Source organism: Rhinopithecus roxellana, chromosome 4 (genome assembly GCF_007565055.1).
Source record: "Rhinopithecus roxellana isolate Shanxi Qingling chromosome 4, ASM756505v1, whole genome shotgun sequence".
Classification (NCBI taxonomy): domain Eukaryota; kingdom Metazoa; phylum Chordata; class Mammalia; order Primates; family Cercopithecidae; genus Rhinopithecus; species Rhinopithecus roxellana.
Window position 1 is genome coordinate 82,707,335 of NC_044552.1, and position 17,157 is coordinate 82,724,491.

The window sequence follows — 17,157 nt, forward strand, 5'->3', positions numbered from 1 at the left end:
GAACTCACCAATACCTCTCTAGTTGCTATTTGTCAGAGCTACGCAGTTTAAGCTCTAATTTGTTTAATTACTGAACATCTTCATTGCCATATCCATTCAATTTAATTCCACAAACATTTTTTGAGCCCCTGTGCCAAGAACAGGGCTAGGTAGCAATGAGGGTCACTTTTAGGCAGGGCCAGCGACTAGAAATTAGCCTTACTAAAAAGTGTAAGACCGACTCTTGCTCATTGCCTTTCTTAGCATCTGCTTCACCGCAAGCAACGACTGTTTATTCGGCTTGTATAAGCCCCATATTAGAACTTCCTCATAATATACAACATGCCAAATCATTGAAACTGCCTCACCCAGAGTTGAAACCTCATGAGCCTGGATTAGGGTCTGGGTTCCAATTAAAAGTGTTTTATTTCTTTAGTTCTCTTTCTCTTGCATTAATGATCACTATTTACACAGCTTCTTGTTACAGTATCACCGTCCAGTATTTGGGTTCCTGGTCACACTTTCCCCCTTACGGAAGGGCTTACAGCCAGATGTTTCAGACTCTGGAACAAGACTGCTTTGGATTTGAATCTCAACCCCCCCACTAGTAGTTCTGTAATCTGGGCAGGTTACTTAATTCCTCTATGCCTCACTTTCCTCCTCTGTGTAATGAGGATAACAATGTCATAAAGTTGGGGAAAGGGTTAAATGAGCTAATAGTTCGTAACAGTAATCACTCAATGAAATGTTATCCCTTAATACATGTCACTACTAGATTATTTCTCGTCCTTAAAATGTAAGAGACCGTTTTTCCTCTTTTATTCCATCCGTGTCTCCAGCTTCTAAACTGCGGGCGAATAAACCTCGAATGAGTAAATGAACCCACCCAGTCGCTAGTATTTCTGCATTTCCAACGTTGTGCCAGCAAGAGCAAAGGCAAATGGGCAAGTCAAAGTAGCTCCTTGTAAAAGGTCTTCCATTACAGAGTTTTACTAGAGGCCCTCGCGGACCATCACATCTCAAAAGGGAGGAAAACCCGCATGAGGCAGTGCCAGCGACTTCTCAGGAATCACCTTGGGCAGAAGCCCTTTTTGCAGAAAGACGCGGCAGGCCGGGTTCCGTACGTTCGGCGCATGCGCAGCGCACCCGGCTGCCGGGTCCCTTCCTCCGCGCCACCCGGAAGCCTCGGCGCGTCCCACTCCCCTTCCCCCTCCCCTCGCCGGCTCGGGTGGTGCTTGCCGGCCGGCCAGGCAAGGAGGCGGGACACGTCGGCGCTACCACCGCCGCCCCTCCTCCTGTTTCAGCTGCCGCCGCCGCCGCCGCTTCCCGGGCTAAGCCAGCCCGCGGTCCCGGCGGCGCCAGGTGCGTTCCCTCTGCCGGGCTCCAGCCAGCGTCCGCCGCCGCCGTAGCTGCCCTGGGCTCCCCGCCCCACTGCCGAGATGGCGACGCGCTCCTGCCGGGAAAAGGCTCAGAAGCTGAACGAGCAGCACCAGCTCATCCTATCCAAGCTTCTGAGGGAGGAGGACAACAAGTACTGCGCCGACTGCGAGGCCAAAGGTAGCTCGGACGTCGTCGCTGCCCCGGTCGGGGCCTCCTGCGACCGGTGACCTTCCCGCCGCTGCGGCGCTCAGGGCCCGAGCGGATGCCTCGGCTTCGCCGGCAGGCCCCTGCCCTGACTGTAGGGCGGGTGGCTGAGCTGGCGGGCGCGGGGCTCCTGTCGACCCTCAAGTCCGCCAGAGGCGGCGGCGAGGTCAGGCCGGCAGGCCCTGTCAGTGGCCCCAGCCTCCCCTCCTCCCCGACCCCGGGTTGAGCAGGTGCCGGAGTAGCGATGCTCGGATCCTCCACAGGGCTGGGGGTAGGAGCGGGGCTGGGAGCGCGGAACCGGACGCGGATCTGGGCAGAGCTTAGGGTTAGAGAGTTGCCCTCCTAGTTCTGCTCATAGCTATCTCTGTGGGTGGGGCCGCCCTTAGGTCTCGATCCCCTCTTCTACCCTCCGGTGTGACCACGTCCTCCCTCTCCGGTCTCGAATTCTTGGTCTCCCAGACAGAGCCCTACCTGCCTGCCCACCTGACAGCTCTGCCTCCTGAAAAAGAGTATGGTGGTCTTTTTCGGTGGATTTGAGTTTTACGGAATAAATTAATTGGAGAAAGGTCTTTATTAGTAGTAGTATTGTTTTTTAGTCTGGTTGTTAGCCAGAATGAAGAGGAATTTCATTACATGAATCTCTTGGAGGACAGTGGGTTTATATTTCTGAAGATTTTAGTAATTAGGTTTTCTCTGACCAGCTAGTTTGGGAGAATATGTGGACACTGATTTGTGTACCTCATAAATGTTGAAGGTTCATTTTAAAGATCTAGAGACAGAAAAGACCTAATTTTAGTTTGTTCAGTTGGAGGGCTTCTGCCTCAGCCTTTGAAATAGATATACTATTTTTAGCTGCTATGTTTTGTGTTTGGAGATCTGATTTATGTTTAATGTCTTGCAAGTAATCTCATCGGAAACATTTCTATTTTTTTTTTAAAGAAATGTCTTGTGTAGTTAATAAAAGATTGCGTCTATTTTTAATTGGTTTATTTCGTTATTGGGCGAGAAATAGGGTAGTTCTCCAAAGCAGGAGACAGTCTCTTTGGGGAATGCCCTTTAAGATTTCTGTGTTATTTGACTTAGACTCTTCCTGAAGCTTTACTGTTCTTTCTCAATACTATATAAATGAGTCATATTTCAGTAGGCTGATAATATTTGACTAGACTGAGCCACACAGCATCAGCAGGTTTCTTCTCTGTCATAACAGGTACTGAATTACTGGAAGAATCATGTGGGAATACTGTAACTAGATTATTTTTATGAAGCACTTTTCAATATAGTAACTTGACTGAGTCAAAATTATATTTATCCTATGTAACCTTTTCAGGTGATGAGTTTTTACAAAGTGCATGCCTGGTTCTTGTAATATTTGTTTTCCTAGTAACTTGATTGTGTGTGGCTATTTGGGAGTTCTGTACTGTATTGAGGCTCAGTGGCTTGCTCTTCATTGACTGCACTAGTAAAACACTGAAAAATGGTCTTTTAAAAGGCCAACAAGAAGAAAGAAGCTGAAGTTAAAAAGTACACATTTTGTCATTTTGAGTAATAACATGATTAAGTAGAGATGCTGGTAAATATTAAATCTGTTCATTAAATATTGAATAGTAACAGTTTCAGAATTAACCTTCCTTCATCTACAGATATTGTTAAAAATAATTTAATTTTTGTTCAAATTTCTGTCTCCAGAAAAGTACTTTATAAAATCAGATTTTCACTAATGCTTTCTAAAATAATACAGATTTTTAAAAGCCGTTGTTAACCATGTTAACTTTTTTTTTTATTTACTCTTTTGGGGTGGGGAGAAGAGAATCATGTACTTCTTAAATTAGGATCAAAAGTTTTACTTCTTTGCACCTGAAGAATAGGAAGTATTCGTTTTGCTCAATGTTTGTATTGCCACGGTATATATTGAATGAATGTCTTTTGTATTTTGGTTTTGTCTGGCCTTTTGTTGGTTTACTTGTTTTGAGAAGTGAGGGATGTGGGAGAGAAGAGAATGGTATCAAGAGTACAAGGGTGCAGCTTGAAGGGCATGAACTCCACAGTATAATTTACAAGGATTTTTTGTTGTTGTTGCTACTAAATCTAGAAGAATATTAAAATGATCTTGTAAATTATTTCAATGTGTTATCTTGATCTTTCAGGCAAAAAATCACAGGTAAGGCCACTTGTTGGTTTAATTAGACTTGATTTCATAGTTGTAATTGAAAAATTTGACATGGTAGAGCAATTGATGTATTTTTGCAGTTTTTGAGTATTTGGTAAGGTTGAAGTACATTATGGAGGCTTTTTTAGTAGACTTCTCGGCTTGTTACATGACTTTGGATCTATATGCTAGGATGACATAATAAATGTAGTACTTTTAAAAGATATGTTAAGGATCTTACTCTACAGCTCAGTTATTAAGAAGTTTCATTCTGTGTATGTATTGATGTTTTCTTCACTGTCTAGTAAATTGCATCAAACTTTTCATCTACTGTATTTCAAAGTTATTTCCCAGTTAACTTAATTTTCTTTCTTTCAAAGAAGCTTCTTCCACTTATCTTTGGGAATATGTACCGAAACTAAAGCTTAGGATTTGAGGTCCCTGTATTATCTTGCCTTGTAATAGTTGGTAGAGGTATGTCAATTGGGTTTTGATATTGTCTTACTGAATCACCAGCTTGTGTTTCCTGGATTGACAGTATTTAAGAAGCAAGGAAGGAGAAAAGGATGGTATAGGCACCAGTTTCCTGCTCTTGATGCTGCTCTTACCAAATCTGTTGAACAACTGGAGAATTTAAGAACAGGCAGATGGAACTACTCCTCTTCTCTCCTAGCTGCATTCATGACTCAGTGGGAGTTTAAAGCAGCTCTTTTTGGTTATTAGTTGGTGACACTTTAGGGAGCAGTGAGGACTGAGAACGCCTTGCCAGCTTCAAGTTTAGTTTTCAGTATTTAAAGTGTTGTCTACAGGTAAATTGTAGCTTGGATTTTTTTTTTTTTTTTCCACTTCTGTATTCTTTCACATGCTCAGAACAGGGCATCTTGTGCTGGACATCAGGAGTGGCCTGAACTAGTGGGTAGGGCTCCTAGAAAACATCACTGGGCTTGGCAGGCACCACACTGACATACCCCATGCTTGTTAATGTATATTTCTGAGATTTTAAAAATGCAGAAATGCATTCAAGATCAGCCTGACCAACATGGTGAAACCCTGTCTCCACTAAAAATATGAAAAATGTTAGCTGGGTGTGGCAGCAGGCGCCTGTAATCCCTACTTGGGAGACTGAGGCAGGAGAATTGCTTGAACCTGGGAGGCAGAGGTTGCAGTGAGTGGAGATCGCACCGCTGCACTCCAGCTTGGGTGACAGAGTAAGACTCCATCCCGGGGGAAAAAAAAAGCATACAGATAAAATTCACTTTGAGACGTTTCTTCCCACTGTCCCCTCTCCCTAGCCCCTGGCAGACACCATTGCATGTTCTCTCTCTATAGGTTTGCCTGTTCTGGATATTTCATGTAATACAACATATGGACTTTTGTTTCTGACTTTCACTTCGTATGTTTTCAAAGTTCATTCATTTTGTAACGTGTCGGTACCTCATTCCTTTTATGGCTGAATAATATTCCATTGTATGGACAGACCACAATTTATCCGTCTATTGATGAACATTTGGTCTGTTTCCATCTTTTACTAGGTTTGATTTTGAGCATATTTAAATTGGTATGAAAGTGAGTCTCTTGCCCATTCAATTTTGGGTATCAGAAACATAACTCTGGAAACTGTTTTGTTTAGCCTGTATGATATTGAGAGGGTAAGCTCCTTGCTCACATCAAACACTGGTTTCTTCATTCCGCAGATCTTGACTTGAAGACACACTGTTAGATACTGTATTAGGTAAGAGAGCTAAAAAAATTTGTAAGACCTAAAGGAGTTTGTTTAGTGTGGGTTTTGTTTTTGCAAATAAATAATTCTAAAATAATGTGCTAAGTGCTTATAATAATGGTTGTAAGGAGTAACTACCTCTAAACTTATTTTGGGCTGTTGTTCCCCTTGCACCTTGACTTTTGCCCACTGGTGGTCTTTACAGTTCCTAGAATGCTGTTTCAAGACCTTTGCACGTGCTGTTCTTCTGCCTGGGAAGCTTTCTAACAAGTTTTTGCCAGCTCAGCTTTTGCTCATCTTTCAATTCCTGCTTAAATGTCTTTTCAAGGGAAGTAATTCTCCTTGATCCTCTGAGATTAGATTAGGTTTCCGTTTATAGACAAAAGACAACACTCTGAATCTTTTATTGCACTTATCACAATTAAAATTAAACATTATTTAGGTGATTATGGGGTATACTATATCCCTGTTGGATTATAGCTGCAAGAGAGAAGAGATCTTGTTTATCTTGGTTAGGGTAGTATCCCCAGTTTTCATTACATGTGGTAGGTAAATGTAACTTAGCAAATATTTTTTGAATGAATGAATGTGTGAATGAATGAGCACAGAGCCCCAGGCAGGCAGCAGGGTGTGTGAAAAGGAGTGCACCTGTGAAAGGGAGTGGCATGTGGAGTGACCCTGTTGGGACAGTCACAGAAGGAGTCTTCATTTGAGCTAGGTTCTGAAGGTGGAGTGGGATTTCATCAGATAGAGAAGGAATTAAAGGACACAGCTGCACACACAAATGTACCAGTATGAAAGAACAGAAGTTTCCATATGGCCCTTACTAGATAAGCTTTCTTTAAGCATGAGCAGTTTTGGTAGTCTCAGGTCAGAGGAAGAACTGGGATAGTGAGGATTGCATGCAAATCCTGAGTTAGGAGATGTTGTACAGTGGTCCAAGAAGAGGGTAAGAGAACCTAAATTCACACCATGTCAATGTGTAAGTCAGGGTATAGAGCAGGAAACAGATCCACTGTAGCTATTTTCAGGAATCAGGTACTTACCAAGTCCTCAGAAAGGCTGGGAGGAGGGAAAGTCAGGGAGCCACTACTGAACTGCTTTCAAGGCCACGCATACTGCCACTGCTACCGCTGCCCCACTGTCATAGCTGCTTCTCACCCATGAAACTGGCATGCTGACTGGGGAATAAGGCCGATGGTGCTGCAACCACTTAGTGTCTGTAAACGTTTTTTGTTAGTTGCCCTTCCTGTAGGAATGTGGCCTCTGTCCCGCTTGTGCTTTCCATGTGCAAATAATTGGCAGAACCTAATTATGTCCAATACCTTGCTTTCAAGGGAGTCTTTTAGTTTTATAACCTTTTCAAAAAATATAAACATGTAGAGCCCATTTGATTGCAAGAGCTAATCGAAGAGTTCATGTTTTTCATTAAGTCTTCGATATTTTAGAGTTGTTACATTTTAAGGTGTAGTAATTTTTACTAAAAAGTAAAGTTCACCTTGGGGACTGGTGTTTATTATGCTGTTGATGCTTATAGGACAAATTTATATAAGTAAAAGTCTGATTATAATTCACTTAAAGAAATTTGCCAATCTAAAAGTTTCCTTAAAATGTGAAACTTCAGTCTGATGGATCTGTTGTTCTTGTAATTCTGCTGATCTTGAGGTTTTTCCTGATTGTGCAGAGCCGTGGTATCAGAGCTGGGATGGAAACCATTGGTCTCTGACTCATCAGTTTAAAACTTGGGCAGCATGTTGTCTCCCCTCCTTTTGTTCTTCACAGTTCTTCTTTGTCTTTTTTTTGGTTTGTTTAGCATAACACATTCAGTACTTGACTTTGTTAGTTAAGGAGACTTACATCTACTAATTTGTTGTTGTACTATATATATATGTATATATATCTTTCTCCATCTTTATTAACCTATAACGGACTCGAATCCATGCTCTCTTTAAGGCAGAGTGGAATATTTGAAATTATGTACTTTATAAACTCAAGGCTTTGGCACTTTTTTTTTTTTTTTTTTTTTTTGGTACAGGTTCTCACTCAGTTGCTGGGCTGGAGTGCAGAGGTGCGATGTAGGCTCACTGCAACCTCTGCCTCCCTCGTTCAAGCAATCCTCCCACCTCAGCCTCTCAGGTAGCTGGGACTACAGATGTGTGCCACCACACTTAGTTAATTTTTGTATTTTTTGTAGAAACTATGTTTCATCATGTTGCCCAGGCTAGTTTTGAACTCCTGGGTTCAAGTGATCTGCCCGCCTCAGTCTCCCAAAATGCTGCAATTACAGGTGTGAGCCACCACACCCAGCCCCTTTTGCTTATTTCAAATTATTCTACTAATAGTCTTTCCAAGGATTAGAATCAAGCCATTTTAGTTCAGTTTCTCAATTTTCTCAATGCAAGAAGATCAAAGAAACTTGGAGGCCATTTTGTAATTATTATCAGAAGAGTTGACTGCCTTACATTCTTACCACTATAAAGAGTTAATTTTACAGACATTTAGTTTTGTTGATAAATCAGTATTTTCTGGGCACTAAAAAGATTAAGTACTACGTTAGATACTACTGTGTGTGTTAAAAAAGTTTTGGATGCCGGCTGCAGTGGTTCACGGCTGTAATTTCAGCACTTCGGGAGGCTGAGGCGGGTGGATCATCTGAGGCCAGGAGTTTGAGACCAGCATGGCCAATATGGCACAACCCTGTCTCTACTAAAAATTCTGAAATCAGCCAGGTGCGGTGACACACGTCTGTAGTCCCATCTACTCAGGAGGCTGAGGCAGGAGAATTGCTTGAACCCTGGAGGCGGAGGTTGCAGTGAGCCGAGATTGTGCCACTGCACTCCAGCCTGGGCAACAGAGTGAGACTCCATCTCAAAAAAGACAAAAACGAAAAGTTTTGGGTTATAGTTGTCTACAAGCTAATTAGAGATCTCAGTAGACATGAAACAATTACTAGTTCTAATCTATATTTACATTGGTAGATTCATTAGAAGTTTAGAGATAGGATAGCTCCATTGTGACCTGGAGAATGTTTAAAAAAAAAATAACGTTACATATATACTCACAAATTACAGGTTTTTTTTTTTTTTGTTTTTGTTTTTGTTTTTTTACAAGAGATGATATACTTCACACTTTACATTTGTTAACTCATTTAATCCTCAAAACAACCTTTGAGGTAGGTAATATTATTATCCAGGAACACAGAACTTAAAGTAGTGGAGCCAGGAATTTTTTCATTAAAAAAATTTTGGGAGGCTGGGAGCAGTGGCTTACATCTGTAATCCCAGCATGTTGGGAGGCCGAGGTGGGTGGATCACTTGAGGTCAGGAGTTTGAGACCAGCCTGCCCAACATGGTGAAACCCATCTCTATTAAAAATACAAAAATTAGTTGGGCGTGGTGGTGCACGCCTATAATCCCAGCTACTGGGGAGGCTGAGACGGGAGAATCACTTGAAACCGGGATGCGGAGCTTACAGTGAACTGAGATCATGCCATTGCACTACAGCCTAGGCAACAGAAAAAAAAGCTTGGATTGGGGTGACTGGCACTTTTTTAGGAGCTGGGAATTAGCAGGGAATAGTTAGTAAGGTTCATGCTCGGAAGGATCTATTAGTCGTTGGTGTGGAGAAAAGAGTTAACAAAGCAGGCCTCACGGTGGTTGGCTAACATCTGAGGGGGATCTTGGGGATGGTCCCACCACCCTAAGTGATAAGAGTTTGTCTTTGTACCTAAGTTGTTTGTATAATGAATGTGGTTTATGTTGAATATCTGCTTTTCTTCTGGGATTCTGGAATTGGCATATGTGGCAGGAAGGGGTACCTACATGACCAGTCTCCCTAATAATCTTTGGCCCTGAGTCTCTGATGAGATTCCCTGCTTGGCATTATTTTACATGTGTTGTCATAGCTCACTGCTGGGAGAATTAAGCGTGCTCATTGCAACTCCACTGAACGGGAGCACCTGGATGCTTGCTTATAATTTCCCCTGGACTTTTTGTGCCTTTCTGCTTTGCTGATTGTGCTTAGTATCTTTTTGCTACATTAAATATTAAATCATAAAGATGAGTACAACTGTATATTGAATCTTTTGAATCTTCTTAGCAAATGACTGGACCTGAGGTTGGTCTTGGGGACCTCGAAGCATAATTGGTAATATATATTTTCTTCCAGTATATTATACAGCACATGTTGGAGCCTCAGCATATTTCTGTGCTGGCTCTAGAACCTAGCCTGCTAATAAGGGTACAGTCTGGAGGAGCAAGGATGAGCATTAGAGGCTTTTATAACCTGGGAAAATTGTGGTTTTATTGAGATGAGGTAGGGGTGGGAATCTGAACTGTGGAGTCAGTATTTGAGCCCAGGAGATCTAGCCTGTGCTGTTAACTATGTTTGATGGTATGCTAGATAAAACACCTGTTTTTGTTGTAGAAATTTTGTGATGTAAGAGATTGTTGTTGGGAAGACTGTCGCCTTCAGCTAACTTAAGGTTTTTCTCAGATTATTGCCTAATGTGTTCAAATGTGGGCAATATCTTCATTTTAGTTTTCCTCCTTGCATTTAAGTGCAGAACCACCATAGCTTCAAAATACCAATTTAAACAAATTGGGGTTTTTATCTCATCACTAAACTTTATTTTATTTATTTATTTTTTCCTTTTTATAGAGACAGGGTCTCATGCTGTTGCCTAGGCTGGGGTGCAGTGGCGTGATCATAGCCCACTGTGGCCTCTAACTCCTGGGCTCAAGTGATCCGCCTGCCACAGCCTCCTGAGTAGCTGGGACTACAGGCTTGTCACCATGTCTGGCTAATTAAAAAAATATTTTTTTTGTAGAGTGTGGTGGGGAAGGGGCCTTGCTATGTTGTTTGGGCTTTTAAACTCGTGACCTCAAGCAGTCCTCCCACTTAGGCCTCCCAAAGTGCTAGGATTAGAGGTGTGAGCCACTGCACCTTGCCTAAACTTTATTTTAGAAACTTACTGAGTCCACAGATAAGTGCTTTAGTGTTTCTGTTTCTTGGTTTTTTGTTTTGTCTTCCATATGTATATATATATATTTTTTTCTTTTTTTTTCTGTTTTTGCAGCTATATCCTTAGGTCAGATACTGATCGTATACCTGGGCTTTTTAAACCATAGAAACAGCATGATAGAATTGAAAGAACGCTAGCTTGGTTGAGCAAAGCTAGGTTTCAGTCCAAGCTTTGCCTCTGCCTTGCTTAGTGACCAATTGTCCTTGTTCTCTTTAATCCTTATTGCAAAGATTTATTTCAGCCTTGTATGATCTGTGTTCCTTCTTGAATCCCAAACCTTGTCACTTCTATGTCGGTATTTACTGGCATAGTATTTTTTACTGACATGAAAATTGTATTATTGAGAGTTTATTTTTTGGGTCCTATTGAGATTTGTATTGCCATCAAACTTACAGTTTTTATTTAAAGCTTTTCACTGATGATTTCGGTCTTGCTGAGCAAATTTACCTGGTATTATCTTTAATTATCCCAAGCTATATCACACAACTCATAGGACTCTTCCCCACAGATTGAGGAGTCCTTTTGTCCTTTTGTTTAAAACTTTTTCACTGTAATGGTTTGTTACTATTAATGTCAGTATTTTCTACCTCAGATGTTAGGTACAATTGTGTTTAACTTGGAGTGGCATTTAGTTGCAGTATCATATAGAAGTGATTTTTAAAATTTTTTCACATAAAACAGAGCTTACAGTGCTCTTGGAAACATTTTAATTTTATGTTCACATATATTTTGAGTGATAAATGTGAGAACCTTGAGGGTCCAAAGGAAGGAGAATTAAAAGTAATTCTAATAATCTTCCATTCTCTGTGGCCCGTATACCCCACCAATTTTTGGTCTCCATTTCACCAGAGATCCAAGTGATTGATGGTAGACCTTCAGATGTCTGTCATTGATCTTTTATAAAGAGTGCCTTTCATTGAGCAGTGATGAGCTCAAGCCTAGACTTAAGAAAATAAGGGGAATTCTGGAAAATAATATTTGGGATAGCTTTATCTTCCATTGTAGGAAAATTCATAAAAATTATGGTTTAGTCTAGGTGTTATTTAGTTCATGCATTTCTACTCTTGGAAGTTGCTTTTGGTGTAGGGTGATGATGGTGCACAGTGACAAAAAAATTAACAGAAGATTGTTTGAGTGAAATGATCACCACCAGTATATTCATTTCCTATTGCTGCTATTAAAAAATCCCACAAATTGAATGACTTAAAGCAAGACAGATTTTATCATTTTAGCAGGTTTGGAGGTCACAGTTCAAAAAGAGTATGATTGAGCTAAAGGCAAGGTGTTAGCAGGCTTGCATTCCTTCTGGAGGTTCTAGGGGAGAATCTGTTTTCTTTTCCAGCTTGGAGAGGCCACCTGCATTCCTTGGCTCATGGCTCCTTCCTCCATCTTTGAAACTAGCAGTGTGTCATCCTTGATTCTGTTCCTCCTTGCCCCCCACTTTCATTGTTACTTCTTCTCTGGCACTTTTATGACCCCTGTGATTACATTGGGTTTATCTGGGTAATCCGGGACAACACTGCCATCTCAGAGTCCTTAAGTTATTCACAGAGATTCCAAGGATAGAACAGGACATCTTTGGGGGCCATTATTCTGCCTACCAGAGTGGATTTGTGATAAAAATTGTATATGGAATCTAGATTTTTTTGTTTGTTTTTTTGTTTTCTTGAGGCAGAAGTCTTACCCTGTCACCCAAGCTGGAGTGCATTGGCACGATCTCTGCTCACTGCATCCTCCGCCTCCCGGGTTCAAGCGATTGTCCTGTCTCAGCCTCTGGAGTAGCTTACAGGTGTGTGCCACCACACCTGGCTAATTTTTGTATTTTTGGTAGAGACGGGGTTTTGATATGTTGGCCAGGCTGGTCTCGAACCCCTGCGCTCGAGTGATTTGCCCGCCTTGGCTTCTCAAAGTGCTGGGATTATAGGCTTGAGCCACCGTGCCTGGCCAGAATCTAGATTTTTGTAAGTGGTACTGAGTTGGATATATTTAAGATGGTATAGGTTGATGAAGTACTACTTAAATTAGCCTTTCTTACAGGACCTATTTAAAAATACATGCACGTAAGAGTCATTTAACGATCTCTTTGCGATGTTATCATTTATGTAGGAAGTCCTAAGAAACTTACAGAAAAGGGATTAGAATGAATAATTGAGTTTATTAAGTTTACAGAAATGAAGTGACTAGAAAAAGTAACTCATACGCTAGCAACAAGTAATTGGAAGATGAAATAAAAATTACGATTTACAATAGCATAACAGTATGAAAACTGTGGGATAAATTTAACAAAATATGTGTAAGACCTGTGTACCGAAAATTACAGAAGATTGCTGAGAGAAATTAATGAATACTGTACCTAAAGAAGTGGAGAGAGGTATCAGAGATATCATGCTCATGGATTAGAAGACTCAATATTTTTAAGATGTCATTTCCCTCCAAATTAATCTCTGGATTCAATATTATTCCAGTCAGAATCTCAGAAGGCTTTTTTTGTTGCAGCTGACAAACTGATTCTAAAATTTTTAACGAAATGCAAGGGACCTTCCAAAATCAAAGCATTGAAGAAGAAAAAGAATGTTTGAAGTCTTCCACAACCTCACTTTAACAGTTGTTAAAAAACAACAGTTATCAAAACAATGTGGTATTGGTGTAAGGGCAGACATAGATCTGTGGAACATAATACATAGTCCAGAAATAGACTCACATATTATGGTCAGTTTTAACAGAAGTGCCAAGGTAACTCAATGGAGAGAAAGGATAATTTTTTTCAACAACAACAGAATGTATAATACCTTGAATCTTACCTCACACCATTCACAAAAACTAATTTGAGATGGATCATAAAACTAAATTTAAGAGCTAAAACTATAAAACTGCTAGAAGAAAACATGGGGGAAAATCTCTGGGACCTTGAATTAAGCAAAGGATTCTTGGATGGGACACAAAATTACATTCCATAAAGTTAAAATTGATAAAATGAACTTCATCAAAATTAAAAACTTTTGCTTTTCAAGAGACACTTAAAAGTCATAAACTGGCTGGGAAAAATATTGTATCTGGTAAGGACCTTTATTCAGAATATCTAAAGAAATAATGCAACTTAATAATAAGACAAAGTTAAAACAAGCACTTGAATGTTCACAGCAGCTTTATTCGTAATAGCCAAACACTGGAAACAATTCAAATGTCTGTCAGTTGATGAATGAATAAAGAAAATAGTGCATTTGTACAGTGGAATAATGTTTTGCAATACAAAGCAATGAACTAGTGGATGAGTCATAAAAACATTCTGTTTAGCAAAAGAATCCATACACAAAAGACTACATAGTATAGATTACAAATACATGGATTTCTTGTTTTTTTTTTTTTTGTTTTTTGTTTTTTTTGTTTGTTTGTTTGTTTGTTTTTGAGATGGAGTATCACTGTGTCTCCCAGGCTAGAGTGCAGTGGTGTGATCTCGGCTCACTGCAGCCTCCACCTCTCGGGTTCAAGTGATTTTCCTACCTCAACCTCTCGAGTAGCTGGGATTACAGGCACGCGCCACCACACCCAGCTAATTTTTGTATTTTTAGTAGAAACGGGGTTTCACCATGTTGGCCAGGCTTGTCTTGAACTCCTAACCTCAGGTGATCCACCTGCCTCGGCCTCCCACAGTGCTGGGATTATGGGCGTCAGCCACTGCGCCTAGCCATAATTACATGGATTTCTATTAAATAAAAGGATAAAACTTACAGGGACAGAAAATAGGTCTGGGATGAGGGAGTTTATTTAAACAAAATACAGTGCATAGGCTAGGAATGGTGGCTCACACTTCTAATCCCAGCACTTTGGGAGGCCAAGGCAGTTGGATCACTTGAGCCCAGAAGTTTGAGGCCAGCCTTGGCAAAATGGCGAAACTCTGTCTCTACAGAAAGTAAAAAAAAAAAAAAAAAAAAAAAAAAAAACTGAGTGTGGTAGCACATGCCTGTGGTGCCAGCTACTTGGGAGGCTAAGGTAGGAGGATCTCCTGAGGAGGTCAAGGCTTCAGTGAGCCTGATTGTGCCACTGCACTCCAACCTGGGCAACAGAGTAAGACCCTGTCTCAAAAACAAAAACAAACAAAATACAAATACGTTGTTTACTTCTTTTGCTGATGTTAACAGTTACTGTAGATTATGTAGCAGTTTCTCAATTCTTTTATTTGAATTTTTGTAACATATACACTCCTAAAGTTTTTTTTGTCTTCCTTGAAAATAAATTTAATGGTCTGAGTAAAGACTGCAGAAGTGACACACTTCTTGATACTGATTTAAAGAATGAAAAATCTTTGGTGCCTTTTTTTTGTGTGTGTGTTTTTTGTGTGTGTGCCAAGTCAATTAGAATACTAATGAGTGCTTTGAAAACATTATGGAAAACAGTGGTTTAATGTTTTTTTCTTGAGGACTTGTGTTATTCATACACAGTTCTAAAGTTGCTTATGGAATCTTTAGAACATCAGGTTTTTTGGTGCCTCTAGGTGCAGGATTTTCTATTAGGTGCTAATAGGGCTGCAGGGATAGCCAGTAGGGTTTCCTTTTTCATGACTAAGAGCAGCAAGCTCTCTAAGAAGCAAGTGTGGCATATTTAGGTAATATGTTAATGCAAGGTTTAGAGAAAATTTAAAATACAAATGAAATGGTTAGCTTTTGACAGGAGAAAAAAGATCAGGAAGACTGTGGATCAATTTGTGAGAGAATAAGATGGGTCTGAAATGTGAGGGGTCAATTAGTTGATAAAGTCATTTGCTGAGAATAAGGATAGTGGGACATCATAGAGGATTTAAGGTTATTCTTTGCACAGAATTTTTTTTTTTTTTTTTTTTTTTTTTTTTTTTTTTTGAGATGGAGTCTTCCTCTTCACCCAGGCTCGAGTGTAATGGCGCTATCTTGGCTCACTGCAACCTCTGCTTCCTGGGTTCAAGCAATTCTCCTGCCTCAGCCTCCCAGGTAGCTGGGATTACATGTGCCCACCACCACACCCAGCTAACTTTTGTATTTTTAGTAGAGACGGGGTTTTGCCGTATTGGCCAGGCTGGTCTCGAACTCCTGACCTCAAGTGATCCACCTGCCTTGGCCTCCCCAAGTGCTGGGGATTACAGGCGTGAGGCAACATGCCCGGCCTTCTGCACAGAATATTGGCTAATAGTCAGTGTTTTAAAATACTTTAAAAATTTGTAAAAAATGGCCGGGCGCGGTGGCTCAAGCCTGTAATCCCAGCACTTTGGGAGGCCGAGACGGGCGGATCACGAGGTCAGGAGATCGAGACCATCCTGGCTAACATGGTGAAACCCCGTCTCTACTAAAAAAATACAAAAAACTAGCCGGGTGAGGTGGCGGGCGCCTGTAGTCCCAGCTACTCGGGAGGCTGAGGCAGGAGAATGGCCTAAACCCAGGCGGCGGAGCTTGCAGTGAGCTGAGATCTGGCCACTGCACTCCAGCCTGGGCGGCAGAGCAAGACTCTGTCTCAAAAAAAAAAAAAAGAAAAATTTGTAAAAAATAATCCCTCTCCACTGATTGGTATGTTTTCTAACTTTTGTGATTGCATATACTGCTGCTACAAAGCTTTGTGTGCACACTTTTTTCTTCAGAATAAAATCTAAGGTCTATGTTAAAGAGTATATCAGATTAAAACCTGTTTGATCTGTATTGCCAGAAGTGTTGGGACCAGTTTACTTTCCCACCACTACTATATAAAGAATGGCTAGGTGAGTGCTGTGGCTCATGCCTGTAATCCTAGCACTTTGGGAGGCCGAGGCGAGTGGATCACTTGAGGTCATGAGTACATAACCAGCCTGGCCAGCATAGTGAAACCCTGTCTCTACTAAAAATACAAAAATTAGCCAGGCCTGGTGACACACGCCTGTAATCCCAGCTACTCGGGAGGCTGAGGCAGGAGAATCTCTTGTACCTGGGAGGCAGAGGTTGCAGTGACTGGAGATCATGCCACTGTACTCCAGCCTGGTGAGAGTGAGACTCCATCTCAAAAAAGGAGTTGCTGACTTATTGTACCCAGTCTGTTACTGGGCATTTGTATTTTAAAAAGGCTTCCTTAATACAGTTGGTGAAAATGTTATATTATTTTGCATTTTCTTGGTACTCTTAAGATTGAACTTTTTTTTTTTTTTTTTTTTTTTTTTTGAGACGGAATTTCACTCTGTCGCTCAGGCTGGAGTGCAGTGGCACAATCTCATCTTACTGCAGCCTCCGCTTCCTGGGGTCAAGCAGTTCTCTGCCTCAGCCTCCCGAGTAGCTGGGATTACAGGCGCCCGCCACCATGCCTGGCTAATTTTTTTGTATTTTTAGTAGATGGGGTTTCACCATCTTGACCAGGCTGGTCTTGAACTCCTGACCTTGTGATTCACCTGCCTTGGCCTCCGAAAGTGTTGGGATTACAGGCGTGAGCCACTGCGAATATTGAACATTTTTAATGTGCTCATTGGTCATTTCTATTCTGTTAGGATTTGCCCCTATATTTTGGGAGGGTGGGATTGGCAACCCTTTTCACATTTCTCTCTTGACCAGTCATTGGGCCAAGAGAACACAAAATTCCAGACAACATTCATTCTTCTGTGTATCCTGGTAGGCTGTACCATTCATCTCTATATTACACCCATAAGACCATGAATAAGTGGGTTGAGCATTTTGGAAAAATATTTTCAGTTTCTGATCTATATCTATATATTTTTTAGTA

General features: G+C 41.0%; 1 protein-coding gene and 1 pseudogene across 6 annotated transcripts in view; both read left to right on the forward strand.

Moving 5' to 3' along the window:
* Positions 1–1,145: 1,145 nt before the first annotated feature.
* SMAP1 (small ArfGAP 1) overlaps positions 1,146–17,157 on the forward strand; it is a 192,442-nt gene continuing 176,430 nt past the window's right edge. For 5 of the 6 annotated variants that reach the window (XM_010371535.2, XM_030928337.1, XM_010371506.2 and 2 more), the window contains exon 1: positions 1,146–1,536. In XM_010371535.2, the coding sequence (XP_010369837.1) occupies positions 1,419–1,536 (118 nt within the window). In that variant the 5' untranslated portion in view covers positions 1,146–1,418. The remainder of the gene's footprint in view (positions 1,537–17,157) is intronic. The other variant, XM_030928336.1, reaches the window with a different exon arrangement.
* Positions 1,622–17,157, forward strand: part of LOC104668850 — a 28,021-nt pseudogene continuing 12,485 nt past the window's right edge.